The sequence below is a fragment of the Cryptomeria japonica genome, chromosome 11 (assembly GCF_030272615.1).
Source record: "Cryptomeria japonica chromosome 11, Sugi_1.0, whole genome shotgun sequence".
Lineage (NCBI taxonomy): Eukaryota > Viridiplantae > Streptophyta > Pinopsida > Cupressales > Cupressaceae > Cryptomeria > Cryptomeria japonica.
The window spans coordinates 28,764,608-28,789,352 of record NC_081415.1 but is presented as its reverse complement, the minus strand read 5'-3'; the positions used below and the strand labels follow the sequence as shown (position 1 = coordinate 28,789,352).

At 38.1% G+C, this 24,745-nt stretch overlaps 1 protein-coding gene across 3 annotated transcripts in view; it reads left to right on the top strand.

Moving 5' to 3' along the window:
* The window catches only part of LOC131050839 (DNA repair protein recA homolog 1, chloroplastic), a 64,836-nt gene that overhangs the window by 6,823 nt on the left and 33,268 nt on the right, over positions 1-24,745 (top strand). For 2 of the 3 annotated variants that reach the window (XM_059214069.1, XM_059214068.1), the window contains 7 exons: positions 92-167; positions 917-979; positions 2,457-2,619; positions 20,616-20,701; positions 20,798-20,923; positions 21,005-21,109; positions 21,240-21,296. In XM_059214069.1, coding sequence (XP_059070052.1) covers positions 92-167; positions 917-979; positions 2,457-2,619; positions 20,616-20,701; positions 20,798-20,923; positions 21,005-21,109; positions 21,240-21,296 — 676 coding nt within the window. The remainder of the gene's footprint in view (positions 1-91; positions 168-916; positions 980-2,456; positions 2,620-20,615; positions 20,702-20,797; positions 20,924-21,004; positions 21,110-21,239; positions 21,297-24,745) is intronic. The other variant, XM_059214070.1, reaches the window with a different exon arrangement.

The window sequence follows — 24,745 nt, the reverse complement described above, 5'->3', positions numbered from 1 at the left end:
CATATTCTTCAACCTTTTTTTTTTTTGGTTGTTTTAATGATTCATTGTTTGTACAACTTGTCATAGTTCTTCATAATAAAAATCATTGCAGGGAGACATTTCCGAGTGGATGCCTTACATTGGATCTCGCTTTGAGTGGCGGCCTACCTAAAGGGCGAGTTGTGGAGGTAAATATTCATCATTTTCCAATACATTTTATCATATACTGTATAGATCTCCCAGCTCACCCTTAACTTAAACAGTGAAACCAAAAATGGAAACCACACAATTCATGGATAGGTTATATAAAATATACCAACCTTAAAACTACACACACTAGAAGAAAATATGGCAAGATTGAGTTCCAAGGTGATAAAAGCCAAATTGTAACTGGGACTTACTGCCTGATGCATCACACACTATTTTGCAGCCTGCATTGTTCATTGATGCTACCTCAGACACATTATAATGGGATTCATTTAGCATTGAAAAAACTATCCTTCTAAACAAGTGATCTTATAATTAGGTAGTATATATATTTCATGCAAATGTTGTTTAGTTGCATGCATACCCTCAAGTAAATGATTCAATAGTGACTTGACATTGGATGGGTACAATATGCTACAGTTATAGGTGCATCCGATATACTCCAGATATGTTCATAGCGCATCATCCAATGAGCTATCTGTTATTGTGAAAGAGACCTGATGAGTAAGAGAATATTAGGAATTGCCTTATCAAAATCTTACAGAAATATTACTAGCACGCTCATGAATTTTGGCACTCAAAAGTAAAGCTTTTATTATGCCCATAGGCAATTGCTGGCATTTTGCTGTCATTAGTTTTTGCTTCTTTGGCATAGTGCCAAGGATCGTGGCCCATTGTCACAATTTAATGTTTAGCTCAATTATTGCCTTTTGTTTTGGTGTCCCAGCAGATATACGGTCCAGAGAGCAGTGGAAAGACTACAATAGCTCTACATGCAATAGCTGAAGTACAGGTATTATTTTTTATGCATTTCCTTTGCTGCTAGTGTTGTTATGAAGTTATTTGCTATCATTTGCAATACAAAGTTAAAAACTATTGACGTTTTTATGAACGTCTTTGCCACCATGTTTTATACAGAGTAAAAGCTACTGTTGCAATGAACCTCTTTGTTATCATTTTATATTTGCTTGTAATCTCATTTGCTGTACTAGATTTACATAATTTTTGTTTTAGAAACAAGTTATATGAATAATAAGCATGTTACAAGTAAGATGATTCGATAGCAAATGCAGAAAGATTCCGTTGAATAATCAGACATGAATGTCTCTAGCATTTGCTTGATGGATATGCCTACTCCCACTCCTTTACAGGACTGCTTCATGGATTTTTTCTTTTCCAGTTCCTTCCTCCTTATTTGTGTTTTTTGTCTTTTCAAATTTAATACCTTTGGCTTTTATGGAACATCCAATAAAATTGGAATGAAATAGGATTCTAATTTCTTTTTACTTTACAAAATTGAGATATCTATTTAAATTGTAAAAAACAAACTATGAAATTATGCATGTTTTAGTTTTATTCATCTTTGCCAATAAAAAATATAGATTTAATAGCATGGCAGTATTATTATGCTGAGACACATAACATGCAGCGACAACAGGGGGAGAAGCTTCTGATGTCATGACTGCGAAAGAAAAATGATGGAAAAACTATATAGAGCCAACATTTATTTTTCAAATATAAAGACATCAAAATTTTAAAATAAATATGTATACCTACAAATGAAATTTAAAAAAAATAACAAATTAGTGTATCCAGATTTATTGCACTTTTCAAAGTAGAAACAAAACTAAAAAATTGCATAATAATGAATGGTAGCTTTTCCAAAGGTAAAATTAAAAATTATATATGAAAGTAAAACAAGTGTATTACTAAAAAAATCTCCAAACAAAAATAAAGTAAACAATGTAGATAAAATAAAATAATTCTTAAAAAAAAAAAAAAATGTGTCCATGTATGCATGCATGCATGCAGTAAATAAAATAGTTCTTAAGTATAACAAAATAACTCTTCCAAGTAAATAAAATAAATGAATCTTTTTTCATCTATATGTGTACTTGTAGTTTAAATAGACATTAACATTTGATTTTTATATAGAAAAATAATAATTTATTATCATTAAACTACGAATTCCTATCTAACTCCTTATAAATTTAATATAGGCACCTGGAGATTGATATATCTCAGTGTCTTTTAGATAGATGCATTTAAGATATCCTGATTTTTCTAGTTCAACTGTTATTTGCAACTTCCTTGCATTAAGTTTCTTCCCTCAATTGGATTGTGTAAGAAAACATTTCTGGTATTCTAAAGCTGCAAAGGAACCAAGATAACATGGGGAAGAGATTTTTACTTGTTATTCTGTATTTGATCATGAAATGCAAATCACTTACCTTTGTTCAGTTTCCTAATTGCTTATTGAATGAATGCAGAAATTAGGTGGCAATGCCATGCTGGTCGATGCTGAGCATGCGTTTGATCCATGCTATTCAAAGGCATTGGGGGTGGACATTGAAAGTCTAATTGTTTGCCAGCCAGACAGTGGAGAGATGGCTTTAGAAAGTAAATCTCATTCCATCGTCCATGCTATAAAAAGTACTTGATTTCTTATGCTCCACTAAGTTCTCGGCTATTTCATTTCCCTCTTTTTGTCTTCTCTTCCTTTCTGAACATGCACTTTGCTGAAATGAATGATGCTTACTTGAAGTTTATAGATTTATTTCAAATGAAGCAAAAGCATATATCACGATAAGGCAGATATCATATAAAGAACAGTTTGTAAAGTTGGAAAATTTGCAAAAGTTACTTTGATCCTTTTAGAAGCTAGACTAATTGCTGACAGGGTGGGCTAATTGTAAAACTTTAAAAGCATGTTATCCTCATGACTTTGATTGTGTTGAGTTTGACTAGCAGTATATGAAAATCTGTAACTCATTACGGTCTTACATTTCCATTAGAAACCACCTACACAGTTTCTTATGATTTTGGTGGATCTTGATAATTAGTTGTCTAATGATGCTTAGTGATCTTGGTACTAGATTGGGTTCAGGTTGGGGGGTTCAGTGTGCACATTTGGCTAAAAAAAAATTGGGGTTGGGCTCTGTTGTGATGTTTTCACACATCACCCCATTGCAAATGGGGACCCCCACTTTTTGCTTTTTAGTGTCGGTGTAAATTATGTCTCATAATTACACTTAAGTTGACTTAGGGTAATGCATTTCATAGTAGTTTGGATATGAGACACTTGGGGAAGTGTGCACATAGGGATGATGTATGTAGGAGAAATTCCACCTTTTGTGGTCTTATCTTGTTACATTCTACCATCGGTGGGTGATCAACTTTTTGTGGAATATCTTATTATTTCTCCTGCCTACCCCTACCTACCCTTGTATCTCATTGAGTCACATGTCATGATTGTGTGCTCACATATCCATATTGCCTTGCCTTTATAAGCAGGCTAATCTACATTGTATGTAATTTTTTAATGATCCAGTTGATAGTATTTGCATCTTGATTAGAATATAATTTATTCTCATCAAATCTATTCTCTCTCTTGTACTTTTCATTATGCTCTAGATCTTTGCTATTTTTGACAAATTCTTACATGGTATTAGAGCCATTGGGGCTTCATTGAGTAGTTTATTTGGAGACATTTTGGAGTATTCATTTTTCGGATTTGAGGAGCGGTGCATTTTGGGGGCATACTATGGTGATTTTGACCTCACCATTGTGTCTGGGAGGCCATTTCCACGAAAATTGAGTATAAATTTGCCTATTTTGGATGAAAGTTGTTTTCGGGGCATAATTTTTTTAACTAGCAAGCCGTAATGACCTACCTGCTCGATGGTACGATTTTTTTTAAAATAAAAAAATAAAACATTTTCTGCGAAATTTTTTATTGTCAAATATTTTTTTAATTTTGTAGATTTGTTTATTATTGTAAAACGTTTTTGTTGATGTGTTTTTTATGCACATGCGAACACAGACTAAAATACCCAAAAGTATCTTATCCTCTTTTGAACAAAATCTCTCAAATACTGAAGATTAGCTTAAGGATCACTTGAGAAGACTCCAAGGTTCATGAATGTAGGGTCACTACGTGTGGATAAGCTCTGTTGGTTGATGTGATTGCTGGTATCACAAGGGGACTTACGTTGAATTGTTGAATGCTTGAATCGCTGGAACTTGATCATCTGATATTTTGATATTGTGATGCTTTGTTTTATCCTAAACTAGCTTGAATTTTTTTTAAAAAAGGGGCAAAAGATGAGGGGTTGAGAGAGTCTATTCTAAGACCTAGAATGTAAGAATATGGGTGAATGATTAGATGGAATCATACTGGGCAAGGTCTTACAAGCAATTTGAACAATTTGACACAAGCTCAATGCAATCTTCTAAGGACATTTCAAAGATTTTCAAATCATTACCATCAAACATTGCTCATCATTCAAGCTAACGCATAACAATTTGAAGTTAAGCTCATATCATTCTAGTTGACCACGCAAGGCACACTTACAATCAACAAGAGACTAGTGGTATGGACTAAATGGATTCCACACAAATATTTTCAACAAATTCCTCCACTCAATCTAATCAAGATGAAAACAAATTGAGAAGTAAAGACCATGCGAGTTGTTGAAGTAACAAATCAAATTCACCACAACTTCAATGAAATCAATTGTTCTTTACAACAAGGTTTGGCAACAATCTTTGCCTTCTCCTAATCTAACTTCTACTCTAATTGCTTGTAATGTCCCCTTCGTAGGTGACAGGCAGTTGAGTAGGGATTGGCCTATCATCTGGTTCCCGTAGGTCAGTGGAGTGAAGAGGGAACCTGTTTAGGAGTAATGGAGTCTTGCAGGGGGGGCTTTGTGAGCCAATTCAAACATTCAGACGACAGTTCCTAGTTTTTAGGAGGGATCCCTATTTTTTAGGGAATGACTGAGAGTTGGTTCCAGGGTGTCTAGGAACCATTTTGGATCATTTGAGACCATCTCCTAAATTTTAGGGAGGGTAACTATTTTTTAGGGAGGACTACCAGTTGACTGATTGACTACCCGGAGGGCCACAGAGCATAGCAGGATCGCTTTTGAACATTTCCAGAGATTTGGAGACAATTTCCTACTTTCTAGGAGGATTCCTACTTTTTAGGGGGATCAATGTCAGTGAGCCTCCAACACTTAGAGTTCATACATGGACAGGTGGATTCAGTCAGAATTCGATTTGGAGACCAGATGAGAAGCTTTTGAATAAAATGGGAGATATTTAAATATTTCCTAAGTTAGGTTAAATAAATAATTATAAAGTGAATTATTATAATCACTTTACATTATATTAAAGTATAATAAAGAACCCATGGGGCACATTTACCTAGAAGTTATATAAAACATTGTTAATACATGAAATGAGAACCCTAATTCGAAATTAGGGTTAGGGATGGGAAAAAAGGTGAATAGAATAAGGAAAAGGTAGCCATTTGAGAGATATTCAATTTCATTTTTGACATCAACAATAGGTGGGAGCTCTGGAAAGGAGTATTCTATAGCAGATTGGCTTCCAAGAACGAAAACTCTTGATCTGCAATCTGATGGTAAATTTTTGCCCTTACAACTGACTGATCTGCAATTTCCTCAATAAATGGATACCCAACTGATAACAAACTGAAAATATGATGCTCTTGCCTTCTTGAGGGCCGGGGCTACATCCAACTCTCACTTCTCCCAAGAGTTTTCGTTCTTGGAAGCCAATCTGCTGTAGAATACTCCTTTTCAGAGCTCCCACCTATTGCTGATGTCAAAAATGAACTTGAATATCTCTCAAATGGCTTCTTTTTCCTTCTTTTATTCACTTTTTTTCCCAGCCCTAACCCTAATTTCGAATTAGGGTTCTCATTTCATGTATTAACAATGTTTTATTTCATATTATAATGCCTTCTCTTGGTTCCAATTAAGCCAAGGGTCTATTTTATCATAATATAAAATGACCCCATTTTAAGTTATAACTTGAACTTCTAGGTAAATGTGCCCCATGGGTACTTTATTATACTTTAATATAATGTAAAGTGATTATAATAATTCACTTTATAATTATTTATTTAACCTAACTTAGGAAATATTTAAATATCTCCCATTTTTTTTAAAAGCTACTGATCTGGACTCCAAATCAAATTCTAACTGAATCCACCTGTCCATGTATGAACTCTGAGTGTTGGAGGCTCACTGACATTGACCCCCCTAAAAAGTAGGAATCCTCCCAGAAAGTAGGAAATTGTCTCCAAATCTCTGGAAATGCTCAAAAGCGATCCTGCTATGCTCTGTGGCCCTCCGGGTAGTCAATTAGTCAACTGGTAGTCCTCCTTAAAAAATAGGACCCCTCCCTAAAATTTAGGAGATGGTCTCAAATGATCCAAAATGGTTCCTAGACACCCCAAAACCAACTCTTAGTCATTCCCTAAAAAATAGGGATCCCTCCTAAAAACTAGGAACTGTCATTTGAATGTTTGAATTGGCTCACAAAGCCCCCCCTGCAAGACTCCATGACTCCTGAACGGGTTCCCTCTTCACTCCACTGACCTACGGGAACCAGATGATAGGCCAATCCCCACTCAATTGCCTGTCACCTAGGAAGGGGACATTACATTGCTATTCACTATTCTATTCCTTGAAAACAATCTATTTCTCTATTCCTATTACTATTAACCTCTACAAATGAGAGTTTTGAGCCATTTATAGTGCTCTCAATACAATTCAATGGCTTAGATCAATTTGAGATCAATGGCCGAGATTTTACAATGAAAACCCTAATTAGGGTTTGTTACAACAAACTCAACTTGGCCAATGAAAAAATTACATTCAGAGAATGTGGACCGATAGATATTGAGGTTTGGTACATCGAAGTTTGTGCCTTCATACCTTCATATATGAGTTTGATTCATTGAACTTAGACGCATTGACGTGGATCCCTTGGATTGGTGGAGTAGTGACTGGGATGCCACCTCAATCTTGCACTTGTGCTTGGTCAAGGAATGTTGAGCGATATCTCTTGATACTCAACATTATTCAATTGCTCAATGTGATGATTGATGAGAAGCGGACTTTGATTAACTCTTTTGAAACTATCTGCTTCTTTGATCATGTTTGATATATGCTTGGTGATGACCTTGATTGACCTTCTCTTGCTCATCTTTGATCATGTTTGATATATGCTTGGTGATGACCTTGATTGACCTTCTCTTGCTCATGATATACTTTGAGTGGATGGTGCACTTGGTTGAATGTAGCTCTTCAATGTACTGAATTTGATTCTTGGATTCTTGAAGGGAATTCAAGATTGTAAGACCCTTATTTTCTACCATGCGAGTCATCTTTCCTTCATGCTCTAGTGCCTTGAAGTAGTTGGATGATCCCTTCATGTTGTTGTGATGTGGTGAGAGTACTTGAGATTCTTCCTTTCTAAATACCTTTGTGTTCGATGAGACTTCCTCTTGATCTTGCATAGTGGTGATAGGACTTATTTGTCACGGTCAAGTCATTCCTTCTTCTTTGGTAGCTCATCTTGCGTTGAGGTGATTGTATGATCTCTCCTTTGCCATCGTGTGATCTCTCCATGTCAATGTGATAGAATGAGAACCTTGAAGATATCCCGCTCTACTGCTTGCAGCTGTTGAACATTTGAAGTCTTTCAACCTAGTAGCACTTTGAGTCTTCTTCCATGCATTTGAGGTGTTCTTGATGCTGATGAAGCTTCTTGAAGATGTCCTCCTTGTCCTTATTCTTGGTGTTGAAATTCCCTCTTTAAGATCCTCACTCCAATCTTCTTCCAACCTGATCCATTTGATTTTCTTCCTTACCTCCTGCAAAATAAACAAATGGGCATAAAACGCACATGATATATAGCTTATACAATCCCTTAATTTGACATAATCTCTGACTCTGATTTTATGTGATTATTCACTAAATCTGATCAAGAGGAGGCTAATATCATTCAATGAGCTTGTTGTAGTTGAAGAGAGTTTGCCGTATAGAAGATGAATTTGCTGCTTATATGACGAATCTGGGCTACTTAGTGGTGAAATTCACTCCCCTTGATGACTGGATCTGCACCTTCAATATCTAAATTCGCTTTAATGCTGTCTGATTTTGCTCTTGCATTGATAAAATTTGCTCAATCTGCTGATAAAATTCGCTGCCTTGCTGCTGACCTGCTCAAATTCGCACCAGGAGAGGGAAATTCGGTTTGAATTGATGATCAAATGATTCATTTTGACCTTTCCTTTATAGGTGCTTTAGGGTAAAATGCATGTCTTTTCCATAAGGCCGACTTTGACTTGGATTAAATAAAATTTTAAGTTGCTTTTCCCAATAAGGACGACTTAATACAAATTCTTCATCTCCCTTGCAATTCGAATTTTGAATTAATTTTTGCGCCAAAATACTTGAATTTGAGGAATTCGCTCAAAATAGGGAGCAAGGTACTTGATTTCACCAATTTTGCTTTTGACCTTGGACAAGGTACACGACTTTGACAAACTTCGCTCTAACTTGTGAGTGAGGTACATTCCCTTTGATGAAAATTCACTCCAATCAATGAGTAAGGTACATGTCCTCAAGGTGAATTCACTCAATTTGGAGGGCAAGGTACATGCCTTTAGGGAATTTCGCTCCAAGTTTGGGGTAAGGTACTGTTGATGTGTTTTTTATGCACATGCGAACACAGAATAAAATACCGAAGTATCTTATCCTCTCTTGAGCAAAGTTTCCCGACTGTTGAAGATATCGCCGAAGGATCAGTTGAGGCAACTCCAAGGTTCTTGTATGTAGGTTCTCTACTCGTGGATAAGCTCTTTGTGGTATGATGTGATTTTGCTGGAATCACAAGGGGACTTACACTTGATGACTAAACGTCTGATTTGCTTTGAATATTGCTAGAACACAGGATTTCACTAGCCTAGATTTTGAAAAAAAAGAAAAAAGGATGAGGGCGAGGAAAGGATCTAATTTTGACACTAAGAATGTAGGAGCAATGAATGATCTTTGATGAATTTCTAACTAAGTCTTGTTTTGACATCCCAGGACCATCTCCACAAGGTTAGTGCGATCTTCGGAGGAAAGCTTTATGATGTTCAGATCATCGCTACAGGCATAGACACCATCAAGTTGATGCATATCAGTGAAGAAGCGACAATTGAAGTTAGGCTTAAGCTGAATGATTCCAGTTGACTACACAAGGCAAGTCTGCAATCAACAAACTGCTAGTAGTATGGATATACAAATTTCACCATCAATCAAACACATTTCTTCCACTCATCTAATAACATGAAATCAAATATGAGAAATATAGAGACCATGCAAGTTGTTGAATCGACCCATAAATTTCACCATTTCTTCAATGAAGTTTTACAAGTCTTTTACAACAACATCTTGGCGACAATCTTTGCCTTCTCTTGCTATTCTACTCTAATTGCTATTCTATCAACTGACTATTCACTATTAGCTAACTATTCACCTACTATCAACTATTGACTCACTATTTTTCTTTACAAATGAGGAGCCAGGGCTTATATAGTGCCCTCAATACAATTCGATGGCTCAGATCAACTTGAGATCAATGGCCGAGATTTTACAATGAAACCCTAATTAGGGTTTGTTACAACAAACTCAATTCTGACCAATGAAATAATTGCATTATTTGGACACATGTCTTCTCTGGAATATTCGACCAATGGATAGCCGGGGTAGGTACATCGAAGTTAGTGCCATTTTTGATGAGTTAGGTACATTGAATATGGACATGCTGAAGTGGACCAACCCAACCGGAGGAGTGATGACTGGGATGCCACCTTGTCTTTCCTTCAAGTGTTGGACTGGAAGAGGTCGTCCTTGATGAGGCTGCGATGGAGAAGATCGTCCTTGTTGATGCTAGGCTGGAGAAGGTCGTCCTTGTTGATGCTGGGCTGGAGAAGGTCGTCCTTGTCCTGGCTTGGTCTTCTTTCATCTGCTAAACCAAAAGATGATTAAGGACACATGATAAATTCATTTCAACATAGCATTTTCAACTTAAATCATCAACAAAAAGATATTAACATGAAACTTGCCCAAGATTTTCTCCAGGAATAGACCCTATAAGAATTTCGCCCTGGACCCTTTGGAAGGGTTAGGAGCGAAATTCCAACTTTAGCTCAAAATTCACATTTTTGAAAACATCTTTCCAAGGCATTCCAAATAGCTTTTCTCACCCTAGTCCAGGCCCGACTTTGCACAAAATTTGGAGAAAAGGATGGTTTTAGTGTTTTTCGCTCTGGACCCTTTCAGGAGTGAAAATCATTTTTAGGCTCGATTCCTTCATCTTTCATGGTTTCTAGCAACTTAAAGTCACTCTCAGGGGCAACTTCTCCTTGATTTTACCTTAGCCCACACTTGATCTAGCAAAAAATTGATAGCAAAGAGAGGTTTTGAGAAAATTCGCTCTAGACCCTTTGGAAGGGTCAGGAGCGAAAATCTCATTCTTGACCCAAAATCATCATTCTTTCAACTTGAAACTTCTTTGCAAGGTAGAATCTCATCCTTCAATGCCCTAGGAACAAGGTTTCATGTCCAAGAAAGGTCAAAAAGTAGGCTTATAAGGAATTTCGCTCTGGACCCTTTGGAAGGGTCAGGAGCGAAATTTCCTTTCCTGGCTAAAATCCTTCATTTTCGCAACTTCCAAACACTCTCAAAGGCAAGATCATGTCTCCTCACACCCATCCAAGCCATGAAAACCTAACGTTTGACTAGACTTGCAAGGAAAATAGGTGGTTTCAAGATTTTCGCTCTGGACCCTTTGGAAGGGTTGGAGCGAAAATCACTTTTTGGCTCAATTCCTTCAAGTTTGATAATAATTGGCAATTTGGAGTCATTCCTAAGGCCTTCTTTAATCATGATCCACACTAGATTTGGCATGAAACTAAGGGAAAAGATAGGTTTTGCACAATTTCGCCCTGGACCCTCTGGAAGGGTCAGTAGCGAATTTCCCTTTCTATCCCAAAATCATAATTTTTTGAGACAACAATCAATTCAAGGACAATCTCAAGGACATCCCTCACCTTGGTCTAGGCATGGCTTGGTACAAATTTTGGAGAAAATGATGGGTTTTAGGATTTTTGCTCTGGACCCTTTGGAAGGGTCAAGAGCAAAAATCTTGTTTTAGGCTTATTCCTCCATTATTTCAACTTGAATCCACCTTAAAAGGAAAGAAAACACTTATCCTCACTCATCCAAGCTACAAAAACCCAAGTTTGACTTGACTTTGCTAGGAAAATAAGGGATTTTAGGAATTTCGCTCTGGACCCTTTGGAAGGGTCAGGAGCGAAATTCACCTTCTTGGCTAAAATCCTTCACTTTTTTCAATCCCACTCTTCCTTACAAGATACATTTCATCATTTTTCATCCAAGGAACAAGGATTGAAGCCTAAGCAAGGTCAAAAAACTAGGTTTACAAGGAATTTCGCTCTGGACCCTTTGGAAGGGTCAGGAGCGAAATTCCCTCTCTAGGCCTGAAATTTCATCTTTTGTTGCTTTCCATCATTCCTCAAGGCAAGAATATGTTTATCCTTCCTCCAACATGTCTTGGACACTAAGAACTTGGCCTAACAAGGAAGACAATGAGGTCCATGAAGAATTTCGCTCTGGACCCTTTGGAAGGGTCAGGAGCGAAACTCCTATTTTTGGACAAGATCCTCACTTTTCAAAACACTTCTCAAGGCAAGAACACATCAAGACTCACACACAAAGCCTAATAAACCAACGCCCATCCAAAACAAGGAAGGAAAATGAGAGTTATAAGGATTTTCGCTTTGGACCCTTTGGAAGGGTCAGGAGCGAAATTCCTCTCCCAAGCTAGAATCCATCATCCCAAGGTCTAAAATCTCCTCTCCAAGGCAAAGTTGCATCAAACCTTCTCAATTATGCCTCAAAAGTCTACAAACTTGGTCAAGCTAAGGAGAAAAATAGAGGAAATAAGAATTTCGCTCTGGACCCTTTGGAAGGGTCAGGAGCGAAATTCACCTTAGGCCATGATCCTGACTTCATTTTTTTGCATTTCTTCATTCAAACAAGTGCTTTTGCTTTCATTCAAGCCTAGGAATGCATTAGTTCTAGGTTTTGGTCAAAGTAGAATGTCTTATGGAGAATTTCGCTCTGGACCCTTTGGAAGGGTCAGGAGCGAAACTCGCTTTGGACCCTTTGGAAGGGTTAGGAGCGAAATTTGACATTTTGAACTCTCCGTCAGGATCATTTTATGGAATATAACATTTAAGTATAAGATTCTTATACTTTAAGTTATATTCCATATATACTTTCAGGATGTTTGAGAGTGGTTTCGGACCTCCAGGAGTTATATTGCAAAATCTAGTTTTTGGAAGATTCTTCAGTTTTCTAGACTTAGTCAAATTTCAGGATCAGGACATTCCAGACTTAGCCAAATTTCAGGATGAGGACATTCCAGACTTAGACAAATTTCAGGGCATTTGAAGATCAGGATGACATTTCAGACTTCATCACTCACCAACTTGACCTAGCTCGGACCTTCAAGAATGATATCTACTCACAAAGCAAGACACAATTAGCAACAAGAGCAAAACCAGGCCCTACGGAAGACTCTCAAAGAAACCCTAATTCTGGGGCCCTGTGGACTCACCCTGGCTCAAGCAAAGCCTGTAATCCAACGATCCCCTCGACAACACTCATCCTGCAAAGGCTAACAGACAAAACCCTAAAAGACCTAGAAAACAAACCCTAGAAAGCAAAAAGCTGGGGTCCCCATTTGCAATGGGGCGATGTGTGAATACGTCACAACAGGTACATGGTTTCAATGAGAATTTAACTCAAAACTTGGGGTAAGGTAGATGCAAATTTCGCTTCAAATCAAGAGCAAGGTACATAGTTTGGAGAAATTCTCTCCAATTTTGGAGCAAGGTACATGGTTTCATATAGACTCTTCATTCAACCTTTTCACTTGCCTTTACTTCACTCGCTCAAACCTCAAGTCTTTTGGTCACTCCAATGCCAAATTAACCTTCAAAGGAGGCCTTAGGAGGAATTTTGCTCCAAATTGGGAGCAAGGTACATGGTTTGGAGAAATTTGCTCCATGTCCTTAGCAAGGTACGGGGTCCAAATGAAATTTTCGCTCCATGTCCTTAGCAAGGTACGTGGTCTCAATTGAAATTTTAAACTTAATTCCCAAATTTCTTTCACTTTGTTGAATCATATCCAAGTATTCCAACCATCTAAACATGAATCTTATCAGATTTATCCTTAAAGAAGGCTAAAGGAAGAAATTTGCTCCCATTTGGGAGCAAGGTACATATCCTTGTTGAGAATTTGCTCTAATTTGTGAACAAGGTACATGACCTTGAGCAAATTTCGCTTAGACTTTGGGGTGAGGTACATGACCTTGATGTTGCCCCTTAGTTCAATTTGTTCATCCTTCTCTTACCTTATTGATTTTAGCCTTACGTTTTCAATTCTTTGCACATGAAAGCATCACCAATTTGACTCTTAAGAGTACCTATGGAGGAAATTCGCTTGGATTCTTGAGCAAGGGACAAGGTCTTAGCAAATTCGCTCCAAATATGGAGCAAGGTACAAGGTCTAAGGCAAATTTCGCTCCAATTAGGGAGCAAGGTACATGACCTTAGGGAAGACTCTTCACTTAACCCTTTCACTTGACTTTGCTTTATTTGTTCAATCCTCAAGTCCTTCAACCATTCCAATGTGAAACATGTCAAATAAACCTTTGAAGAAGGTCTTAAGAAGAATTTCGCTCCAAATTGGGAGCAAGGGACATGCCCTATGATAAATCTCACTCTACAAACAAGAGACAATTCATTCATTCCGAAAGCCTTGACAATTGACTGTCTTCACTCTATCCTTAGGTGACCAACCTGACTTGATGAACCCTCTGGCTACTTAAGAAACTATATCCCTTCAATGCAAAGATTACTAGCAAGATTCTAACACAACCTAGGACTAATCCTAGAAAGCGAAAAGTGGGGGTCCCCATTTGCAATGGGGCGATGTGTGAAAATGTCACAACAGTTTTCATTTCAAAAAAAAATCAAAATATATTTTCGGGGGGGGGGGGGAGTGTACGTTGACCCCAACCCCCGTAGAGAGTTTGCAGGGCGTACAATTTTCTATGGGCCCCCACTGCCACACATCTCCTGGATCTGCTCCACACAATGCCACCTTCGACGCCATTTCCTCTCGACACTTGTCGACCACTTACTCCCACCGACAGCTACCTCTTCCATGCTCCATGCTGGGCTCCTTGCCGTGCACCACGCAGGTCGCTGTGTCTCCGCCGCCTAGCTCCTTTGTGCCACTGCTTGACACGTGGCCACCTCTCACTTGCCATCACATGCCAACACAGAGGCAATGTGGTACTTTTTCTTCGCTGGATTCTTGAACTGTCAGCACCTGCATCATCACCACGTCGACAAACCATACACACATGGCGCGATCTGATTGAATCCGTACTCCTGAGTAAGCTTGCACAGTGAGTAGGCCACATTAGCAGTCATATGCCTTGTAGAGGCCACGCGACATTTATGTACTAGCTCATACCTATCCAGTCACCTGACAAATCACCCTGCCATGCCAGCGACTGACATCTAGTCAACACGTACGGAACATCCACGTCATTTGCCACACGTGTTCCACATCATCGTACGGACGCTGTCACCAGCCACATCATCCATTCCATATTGTACGAATGACATGCAGGTAGGGAGGGGAAGTTTTCACGACAGCTAGACGACCGTCAAATTTAACCCCGCGAGATGATGACATTAATAGTTTTTTTGAAATTTTTTTTAGCCCCTTTCCAATGAGCTTTTTGATTTTGCGGGCGAACTTTGGAGACCCATAATTTGCTCATTTTAGCTCCTTTTTTGGTGCAATTTTTTTTTGATTTGGGCTAATTTTTTGTGCTCTCTGCAGTGGTTGTGGTATTTTCTGATTTTGGTGGACAAATTTTTTAGAATTTTCAGTTTTCACAATTGTACCTATCCAATCCTCAATTTTGCAACTTTAGAGGCTTCGTTCGGGCTCATACAACCTCCTTTTCAGGTGCCGTTATTTTTGAAAGTGCATAATTTTTCGTCTACTTTCACATGGTGCTATTAGATTTTCATCAGTTTAAGTAGAAATTGTATTTTAAGAATTTGGTCATTGTTTGCCTATTTGGTACTTTTATTTTGCTTGGATCTTAGTTTAGATCTCTTGCAATATTTGTTGGAGTCTCTTATAGCCTATTTAAGGTAGTTGTAAAGTTGAAATCAGAAGTCCACTTTGCCATTTTTTGCAAGTGGCCCATTGTAATCGCACTAAGTATAAAGTGCCAAATCATCATTTTGGGGGGTTCTTTAATTGAGTGAATTGGGGGGGGAGTCTTGTGTGATTGTGCCTCTCTTTTCTTAGTGCTCTTTCATTTTGTTGCTATGGGTTCCCCTAAATTTCCACATTTAACTCCACATAATGCTTCATGGAAAATTGATGTATGGAGTAAGCTAATGGAAAAGGGATTAACTCATTATATTGATGGAACTATCATAGCACTAGCCTAAAGCTGATCCTAATGCTCACATGGAATGGCTCACTAAAAACATTATGGCTATTGGCACATTGAGGAAGTTTATATCAAAGGATCTCATCTTTCACATTGACAGGTGTAAAACAATTAAGGATGCATGGGATGTCTTGGGAAAATTGTATGGTCAAATTGATGAGATTAGAGGCTATCAACTTGATAATGATCTCACCATGTTGGATCCCAAGAACTTTGATACAATCCAAGATTATATTACCAAGGCAAATGAGCTAAGAGTGCAACTGAAGGATTGTGGCATTGACAAGAATGATGCGTAGTTGGTCTACAATTTATTGGGAAAGCTTCCATTAGAATATGCAGCATTTGTTTCTAGCTTCCAAACTCATCGCTTGACAGTGGGTAGTTCTTTCACTATGCTTTCATTTGATGCATTCACAAAAATGTTGATGTTGGAGCAATCAAAGTTGTTGAGCATGGGGATTCTCAAGTCTTCAAAGTCCAAGGCTTTGGTGGCTAATCAAGAGAATCAAGGAAAGGATTCCAATAAGAAGTAGAAGCAATCTAAGCCTAAGACACGACAAGATAAAGCACATATTCCTCTCCACAACAAAAGGATTCTACATCCTCACCTAAGGGAAAATCATCTAAGGAGAGGCTTTCTTGTTCATATTGCAAGAAAAGTGGTCATGATGAGCATCATTGCTACACCAAGCAGATTGATGAATTGACCAACATCGTCAAGAAGAACAACATTGATTTGCCATCTACTTACAAGAAGAAGGATTTATCTCCTTCCCATTCCTCACAGTCAAAAGGTAAGGGACAAGCTCTTTGTGCTACTACAAGTCATGATTCAGGGAGATGGCTTCTAGATTCAGGAGCTTCTCATCATATGACATCTTTGCAGTCTATGTTCTCTTTATTTGAGCCTTGCAACATGCCACCGATTTTATGGGCAATCATACATATGTGAATGTGATTGGGAAAGGATCTATTGCCATTGGGGATAACTCCATTGATGTGTTTTGTGTACCCCATTTGACAAACAATCTTCTTTCCGTCTATCAAATCATTCATGGGGCAACAAGGAAAACTGTGGAGTTCACACCTGATTCAGTTATCATTAGAGACTTGGAGACTAGAGCTATTATTGCTACAGGGGTGGTGGATCATGCATCTCGGTTGTACTCCTTTGCCGATTTTGTTCCTATTGATGAGGTTGATTCTTCATATGTTGATCACACTTGTTGTGATGATTCAGATATCGAGGAGAACTTTGGGTACTTGAACTTGGGTGTTCTCACATGTGAACCCATTCTTGAGCCTTGTATTTCATCTCCTCCTATTGATATCACATCACCTCTTGCACCTGATGATGTGGATATTGCAACAATTTTGTCTTCTTGTGATTCAATGCAATAGGATATTCCTTGTCTTCCAGCTTCAGTTTCTTGGGATGACTACTTGACAAACATTGCAGGTTTGTTTGTGGAGTCCTACATTGTAGATTTGGGAGACATCATTGATGATATTCATCTTCTCTTCTCTTTGATGATCCTTCTTCGATTGTTGTGAGGGATCACTCTGACCCTCTTGTTCATTCTCGACATGATCATTCTTTCGAGGTTAACATGATTGTGGATCCTTATGTTCAACACTTGGAGGAGGTCTCTTTATCCTTAGAGGAGACATGTGAGTCTTTGGATCATGTTCAACATTCATCCTCACTAGATCTTGGAGTGCCTTTTTCAGCAGTGTGGACTAGTACACTTGATTTGGAGGGGGCAACTTTCAACATCGACATGGGGACACTTGAGACGTTTTCAAAGACTCCATACATCTTAAGTTTTTTTCCTACATCTTCCCTTCATGATTGGGGAGACTTCATGGATACACCTTTGGCTTTGTTTCTTCCTAAGGGGAGGAGCATTGTTTGTCGATCATGGAGTAGTTTCTTCATTCAATTTCGATCTTCTACCATTTGTGCAGATTCTACTTTGAGGGGGGGCTACTTGGTCTCTCTTCTTCTCTCTTATGGGGGGGAGCTTTTCCTCACATCGGGTTTTGTCCTTCTCATACTTCTTTGAGAGTTCTTTTGTATATTTTTCATCTCTCTTTTGGGTGGGAGTTTTTTCCCACTAGGTTTTTCTCTCTTTCTCCGTTTGTGAGAGATTGCATTAGTTTGCTTGCATTTGCATTTGTACATGGGTACCTAACATGGCCTTGTAGCCGGGACCCATCTTGCACTGTTAGCTTGAGTCTACATTCCCCTAAGTTGCACGTAAGGGGGGGTGTTGGTGTAAATTATGTCTCATAATTACAGTTTACTTAAGTTGACTTAGGGTAATGCATTGCATAGTAGTTTGGATATGAGACACTTAGGGAAGTGTGCACATAGGGATGATGCATGTAGGAGAAATTCCACCTTTTGTGGTCTTATCTTCTTGTTACATTCCACCTTCGGTGGGTGATCCACCTCTTGTGGAATATCTTATTATTTCTCCTACCTACCCTTGTATCTCATTGAGCCACATGTCATGATTGTGTGCTCACATAGCTATATTGCCTTGCCTTTATAAGTAGACTCATCTACATTGTATGTAATTTTTTAATGATTTAGTTGATAGTATTTGCATTTTGATTAGAATACAGTTTATTCTCATCAAATCTATTGTCTCTCTTGTACTATTCATTGTGCTCTAGATCTTGGCTATATTTGACAATTGTTACAGTTAGCTTAGGTGTTTTTGCTTAGTTGTTTAGCTTAGCGACAATTTTTACCTTTTGCTTGTGAGAAGGGTATATCTTGTTGCTTCGAGTTAGGTGTGTTGATTGACCTTTGGAATGTCTTAGGGATGCAATGTCTTGTCCTTAGGGTGTAATCTAGTTAAGAACTCAACTCTCACGAGAGTTAGGAACTCGTGAACAAACATTGGGATTGAGGAGAGAAAAGTTGTCAGAATTGCAAAATGTTGTCATAGAGCGAGAAATGTTGTCAATGTTGCAAAATGTTGTCATAGAGCGAGAAAAGTTGTCAATGTTGCAAAATGTTGTCGTAGTTGTCAAATTGCAAAAAGATGTTGCAAAGTTGTCAAGAAAGTCATCATGAGGATTGATTTTTGAAAAATACTAAGTGTTGAGAGTGATGAAATGTCTAAGGATGAGATGTTTTGACAAGGAAAATTCCTTGTCAATGTCAGATTTTCCAACCTTGACAGGATAGGAAATAAGGGAAATTTTTTGTAAACGTCTTGTCTAAGTGTGGAATTTTGAAATTAGAGTTCAAGTCCTTGACTGCATGAGGAATGCATCCTTGGTCTTCATTAAATTGTCTATGTTTAGCATAAGAATTGCGTCACCTTGTCCTCGAGGGCTCCTCGCATTTGCCTTGCATTTTTTCCCTCCACACTATGAAATAGCACCCTTCCTTTGTTCTTGTGAGGCTTGGAAACCCACTCTTAGATTTGTCTTTGACATAGGTGGATTCGTGCCCTTCAAGTTTTTCTTGGTAAACATGGATTCCCGCCTAGCATATTGTCCTCACTACACAAGGCATTGTGGTCTTTTTTTTATCCCATTGCACCTTGGAATGCCGACTTGCACATCCTTGTTAACTTGGTGGTCAGCACCTCCTTGGGGACTCGTGACATGGCTTAACCGCCTCTCGTGGGTTAGGTTAAATCTGGCATTTGTATCGGGTGTTGATAGTTTGAGTTTTTGGTGCAATGACAAATGATTCTAACAATTGGTATTAGTGCCTTGGGTCATGGGTTCGAGTTTCCCTTTAGTGGGTGTTGAAGGCTTAGTCGGTGCTGAGGGGAGATTGTTGACTTGGTGGTCAGCACCTCCTTGGGGACTCGTGACATGGCTTAACCGCCTCCTGTGGGTTGGGTTAAATCTGGCATTTGTATCGGGTGTTGATAGTTTGAGCTTTTGGCTCAATAGTTAATGATTCCAACAATCCTTGCATCATATGAAATTGCGCCCTTCAGCTTGTCCATGAGCACTTGCCCTTGACACCACCTTGATGCCGCCCTACCTTGTCCTCACATCACATGAAAACCTGACCTGCATTAGTCCATGATACCTCTTAAAATCCACACTTGTTTTATCCCTTTGCATCATGGATCAGCGCTCTCATCTTATCCTTAAAGGTAACTTCAATGCGTCCAAGAGCTGTCCATGTTCACCTAGAAATACCATGCTTATACTAGTCCTTTAATACTCCTAAAACCTGCCTTTAGTTTTTTTTCCTCATTCACCTCTCAAATTTGCCTTTCTTAGCCTTTAATCCTTGTGCACTATGAAATTCCACCTTCCCTTTCAGTAAAGGCTCAGTAAACAGTCCTTATGCCCCACTAAAACCCGCTCAGCACTTGTTCCCTCCACACCCAAAAAATGTGCCCTGCTCTTGTCCCTACACACTATGAATCATGCCCTTTAAAATAGAGTGGAAATTAAGTCTTAGAACATATAAACATAACCACCCAATATAACTCGAATCAACTGAATGAGAATCAATGGTGCAATCTAAGCATCATATATCCATGGGCTAAATCAACATCCATATGCATTATGTATGGAAGGATCACTAATCATCATAATCATGTTTCAAAGTATCACTACATGAGACCAACATATCGATTATCCATAATAAAGTACAGTGTGACAGGGACTGCAGGAGGAGACAGGCCTTACATTAATAGTCTGCCATTTAAATATCTTTCATGCTTAAATAAAGTTATTGTAAAGTGATCTGCTAAAGTTGTAATTGAGACTGATTTTAAATTAGGTGCATAATTCTAATGTTATTTTTAACCTATATTCTTTTTCCTCTTTCTTTAATTGTGTATAACATTTTAGAACCGAGTCACATTAATTCTCTCACGCTACATCTTTTCTAAATGTGAAGATTGCTATTTTTCCTTAAAATTTGTGAAGTGGGGTGTGGGAAGTAATGTTTGGTATTATCTGCTAAAGTTGACCTGTTTTGCTTTTGTCTCAGCTGCTGATCGAATGTGCAGATCAGGAGCTGTAGATCTTATTTGCATTGATTCTGTTTCTGCTTTGACCCCTAGAGCTGAAATTGAAGTAAGTGCTTGTTCATTTTATGCCCTGGCCACACTAGTGGACTATTACCTTTTGATGAATTACTGATAAGTAATTACATAATAACTCCTGTTAAAGGGTGAGATAGGAATGCAACAAATAGGCCTACAAGCACGCCTTATGAGCCAAGCACTGCGTAAAATGTCAGGGAATGCTGCTAAAGCTGGCTGTACTCTCATATTTCTTAATCAAATTCGGTACAAGGTAGACAAATTATACATTGCCTTTCTTTTGATTATTTATTGGTAAAATATCGTCATTCTGAAACATTTATGTTGCTCACAGATTGGTGTTTTCTACGGGAGTCCTGAAGTTACTAGTGGGGGAATAGCTTTGAAATTCTTTGCATCCGTCCGTTTAGAGATTCGATCAACTGGCAAAATAAAGTCTGTAAGCCCAATATGCCTACAGTAACTCATTTTTTTAGGTCAAGCTAACTTTTATTTGGAATCTGTGATGAAACTTCCTTTTACTTCAATAAAAATATATCGAAGAGGAATCATGTTTGTTTTCAATGCAGCCGAAAGGAGATGAAGATATTGGGATTAAAGCACGTGTAAGAGTGCAGAAAAGCAAGGTAATTGTGGAAGTAATCTATACTTCTCAAAAGAGCTGTAGATATTTTCAATTTCATTCATGTTCTATCAGAGGCGAATAGACTTTTGCTCTCCTCTTGTTATGTTGGTTGTGCATGCCTCCATTTGTCGTATTGATTGCATTTAGCTAGTTCCGAAATATGTTTATAACTGATAACATAAAAAGCTTGTACAATCTTACTTGTCCTTTTACAAGTAGAATATGACTTCCAAGTGGACCAATGTGATAATGCATTGTTATTGTTCTAGTCCTTACTTTCTAAAAGTGTTACTGAGCGTTTTGGTGGGTCCTCCATTTTGGGGATCTGGGAATTATCCCATGTCTCCCTAGTGTTTCCCATAGAAGAGGACTTGAGGAGGCCTTGTCTGTTATCCTCTAGAATGCATTCCATTGAAAGGGGAAGGAAGCTCATCTCGGACTTTTCTCCCATGCGAAGTGAATTTCCACATTGTAAAAAAATACTAGTAAAACTTAAACAAATTAAATACATGAGATTAAAAAGCAACATAGAAGCTCAAAAATTTGAAATGTTTTAAGCTAAGTCACAGGATACGGCGATTTTCATGGATGAGGTTCGAATTTAATCGAATTTCAAACTTCTATAAAAAAAATCGAATTTAATCGAATTTCCTCTATAAAGCACTGCTATCCGCCTCTAAACACAACTCAACTGGTCGTGGGTATTTTTTGTACATGCTTTGTATCTATTGGTTCATGGGTGTCTGCAACTGCTGGGTCGCCCTCGGATTTTCTCCAACAAGGGTCGCCATTCTGATAATTTATTAGAAGTATACATATATTTAAAAATAAACAAATTATAGAAGGCGAATTTTATCCGAATTTTTCCCTTGTCGAATTTCATCCGAATTTCATGGCTGTCGAATTCGAATTCAAATTCGAACCTTGTGACTTAGGTTTTAAGTATTTACTTAATATTTTCATAATCCTACCTAGAACAATAGTTAGTTGTGCATAAATTGTGTGTATACGTAGGGACATATAGATTTTAATCTGCAACTATGATACACTCATAGCCATATATAGGTCTCCCATGAAGGAAGAGTTTCAATTCCATTGATACTGGGTATGCCAACCACTTCCTCTTAAGGTGCACCGACCTTTGTAGAGTATGATTGTAAGAGATGAGAAGTCCAATTAGGGAGAGTTTAACTTTGGTGGGGTTAACAATCAAGGCCCAGATTTTGAATGATGATTTGTGGGCCAAATTAAAAGCCAAGTAGAAGCATATAGTCAAAGTTGTAGGTATGAATGAAGAAATCTAAATCTATACATCAAACTGACTTAAAAGAAACAATTCAGAAGAAAAATTGATGGAGATTGCTAGTTAACTACCTCTTCTTGAAGAAGGGAGTGTTAAACTTTTGTCATGCCCTTTTTCAAAACTATGGAATTACTCAAATAAATAAATTAAGTTGTTGAAAAAATTAACTTTATAGTAAAAGATGACTTGTATTTTAGTTATTTCAATGTGTTGTTATAAGTGGTTGAGTAAAATGTTGCTAGACCTAAGGTACACAAAGGTGATTGAAAAATGACTATTATATTTTTGTAACTCTGAGGAAGTACTTAACAAAATGAAAATAATATTAATTTATTTCTTCGAAAAAGTTATAAAGGGGAGGAATATTTTCAAAAAGGGTCTTTTTGCTGATTTGAATGATTTCATTTCCCAAAAATGAACGTGCATTCTTCTTTCTTTCCTCAGGACGAAAACCATCTTATTGTTTTAGTGCAGTTCTACTTAGGGATTATTAGTGTATTTCATCAAATGAAGATTTCTAGTTTTTAGTTCCAGTATTTTTTTCAGTGTTGGTTTATTATTGCAGTTTGCAGATTTTAAGATGGATCATGTCATTTTAAAGACTGAATGCAGCACCCATGAGTCCACAATCTGGCCGTATTGCTCAGACAAGGCTATACCTTTGCATTATCATTGTTTGATGAATGGTGCCAGAAGTTATGAAACCTATTTAAATATTCGTGTTTGCTGGCCATACCAGTTGAAATTAATGCTTAAGGAGATGCCGTATAGTTTGGTTTATCAGATTTGACTGCAAAAAATGATGAAGCTATATTGTCTTATCTGATTTAGTGAGCTGTACATTAACTTCTGCCACTCATCTCTCTCAGTACCATACCTTATGATGGCCATACGAGCTTGCTGCCCCTGAAGTTTTTTAGACTTATCATTTCTTTCTGGCTGCCAAACCAGAAAAGGGATTAGATGACAATTCTTTATATATCATTTCGTTCTTTGTTAGACTTATCATCACCGATTTGTAGAGGTAGGGGATTAGATGACAAAAAGAATTCCAATTCAATTGTAGAACACAAGGTGCCACTGAGAGGGGGGGTGAATAAGTGGTTTTCAATAATCTTTACCTTTTTAATCCTAAATGTGAGTACCGGTTAACATATCAAAGACTAAGAGGACATACCGATGAAATAAGGGAGAGATCAAGATGCAAGCACACACAAGGATACATCACATAACACTGGATATACGAGGAAAACCCAATATGGGAAAAACCTCAGTGAGAAATGCTGCTGGAGTTTATTGCTCCAATCCAACCTCACAAATAAAACTGAATACAAAGTTTAGGGCACCAACCCAAGGAGCACCAACCCCTAACTGTTTATGGGCACCAACCCAAAGGAGCACCAATCCCTGCACTGAGCACCAAATCAGTGATTACAATGAAAGTTACCAAAACAATACTAATAAACCGGTTACAATTGAGTTTTGTAACCTCTGCAAATAATCTCTCTTCCGGTTCACCTCTTCTCTTCCTGTTCAACCCTACTCTGTTCTCTACCGGTTCTTTGCTCACCCTCTTTGTCTCTTCCTTTGCTCACTGCTGTTGTCTTATTTGACCTTGCTTGATTCTCACTCTGCACTGCTTCACACTCTGCTGCCTTCTTACCGGTTCTAACACTACCGGTTCACTTGACTGCTACAAGCTTTAGCAGCTTACCAGTTACTTTGACCTCACCAGTTCAACCTTTTGTTAAACCCTCTTACCGGTTAAACCCTTCTTACTGGTTCACCTTCAAATGCTCAGTCGCTTCACTCTTCTTAGTTAGATCAACTCTCTGTTTGCACTCCTTTCCTGCAATTGGCATCCCACCATCTGGCAGCATCAATCAATTTAGGTCTTTGGTTGGCATATTTATATTTGAGCTTTCCCGCCAGGATGGACATTCAAACGTGGCACGCTAGGGTTTCTTCACCGACCACAAGGCGTACCAAATCCAATCAGATCGGATGTTGTCTCTAGGATTTACAACCTTCAATAAATTCCACATCACCGCCATTACTTATCCTTCTAGAACACGTTTTTTATATGTAGCAAACTACGACTTGTTTGTCAGCTTGCTTTTTGGTCAATCACCATGAATGTTCTCGCA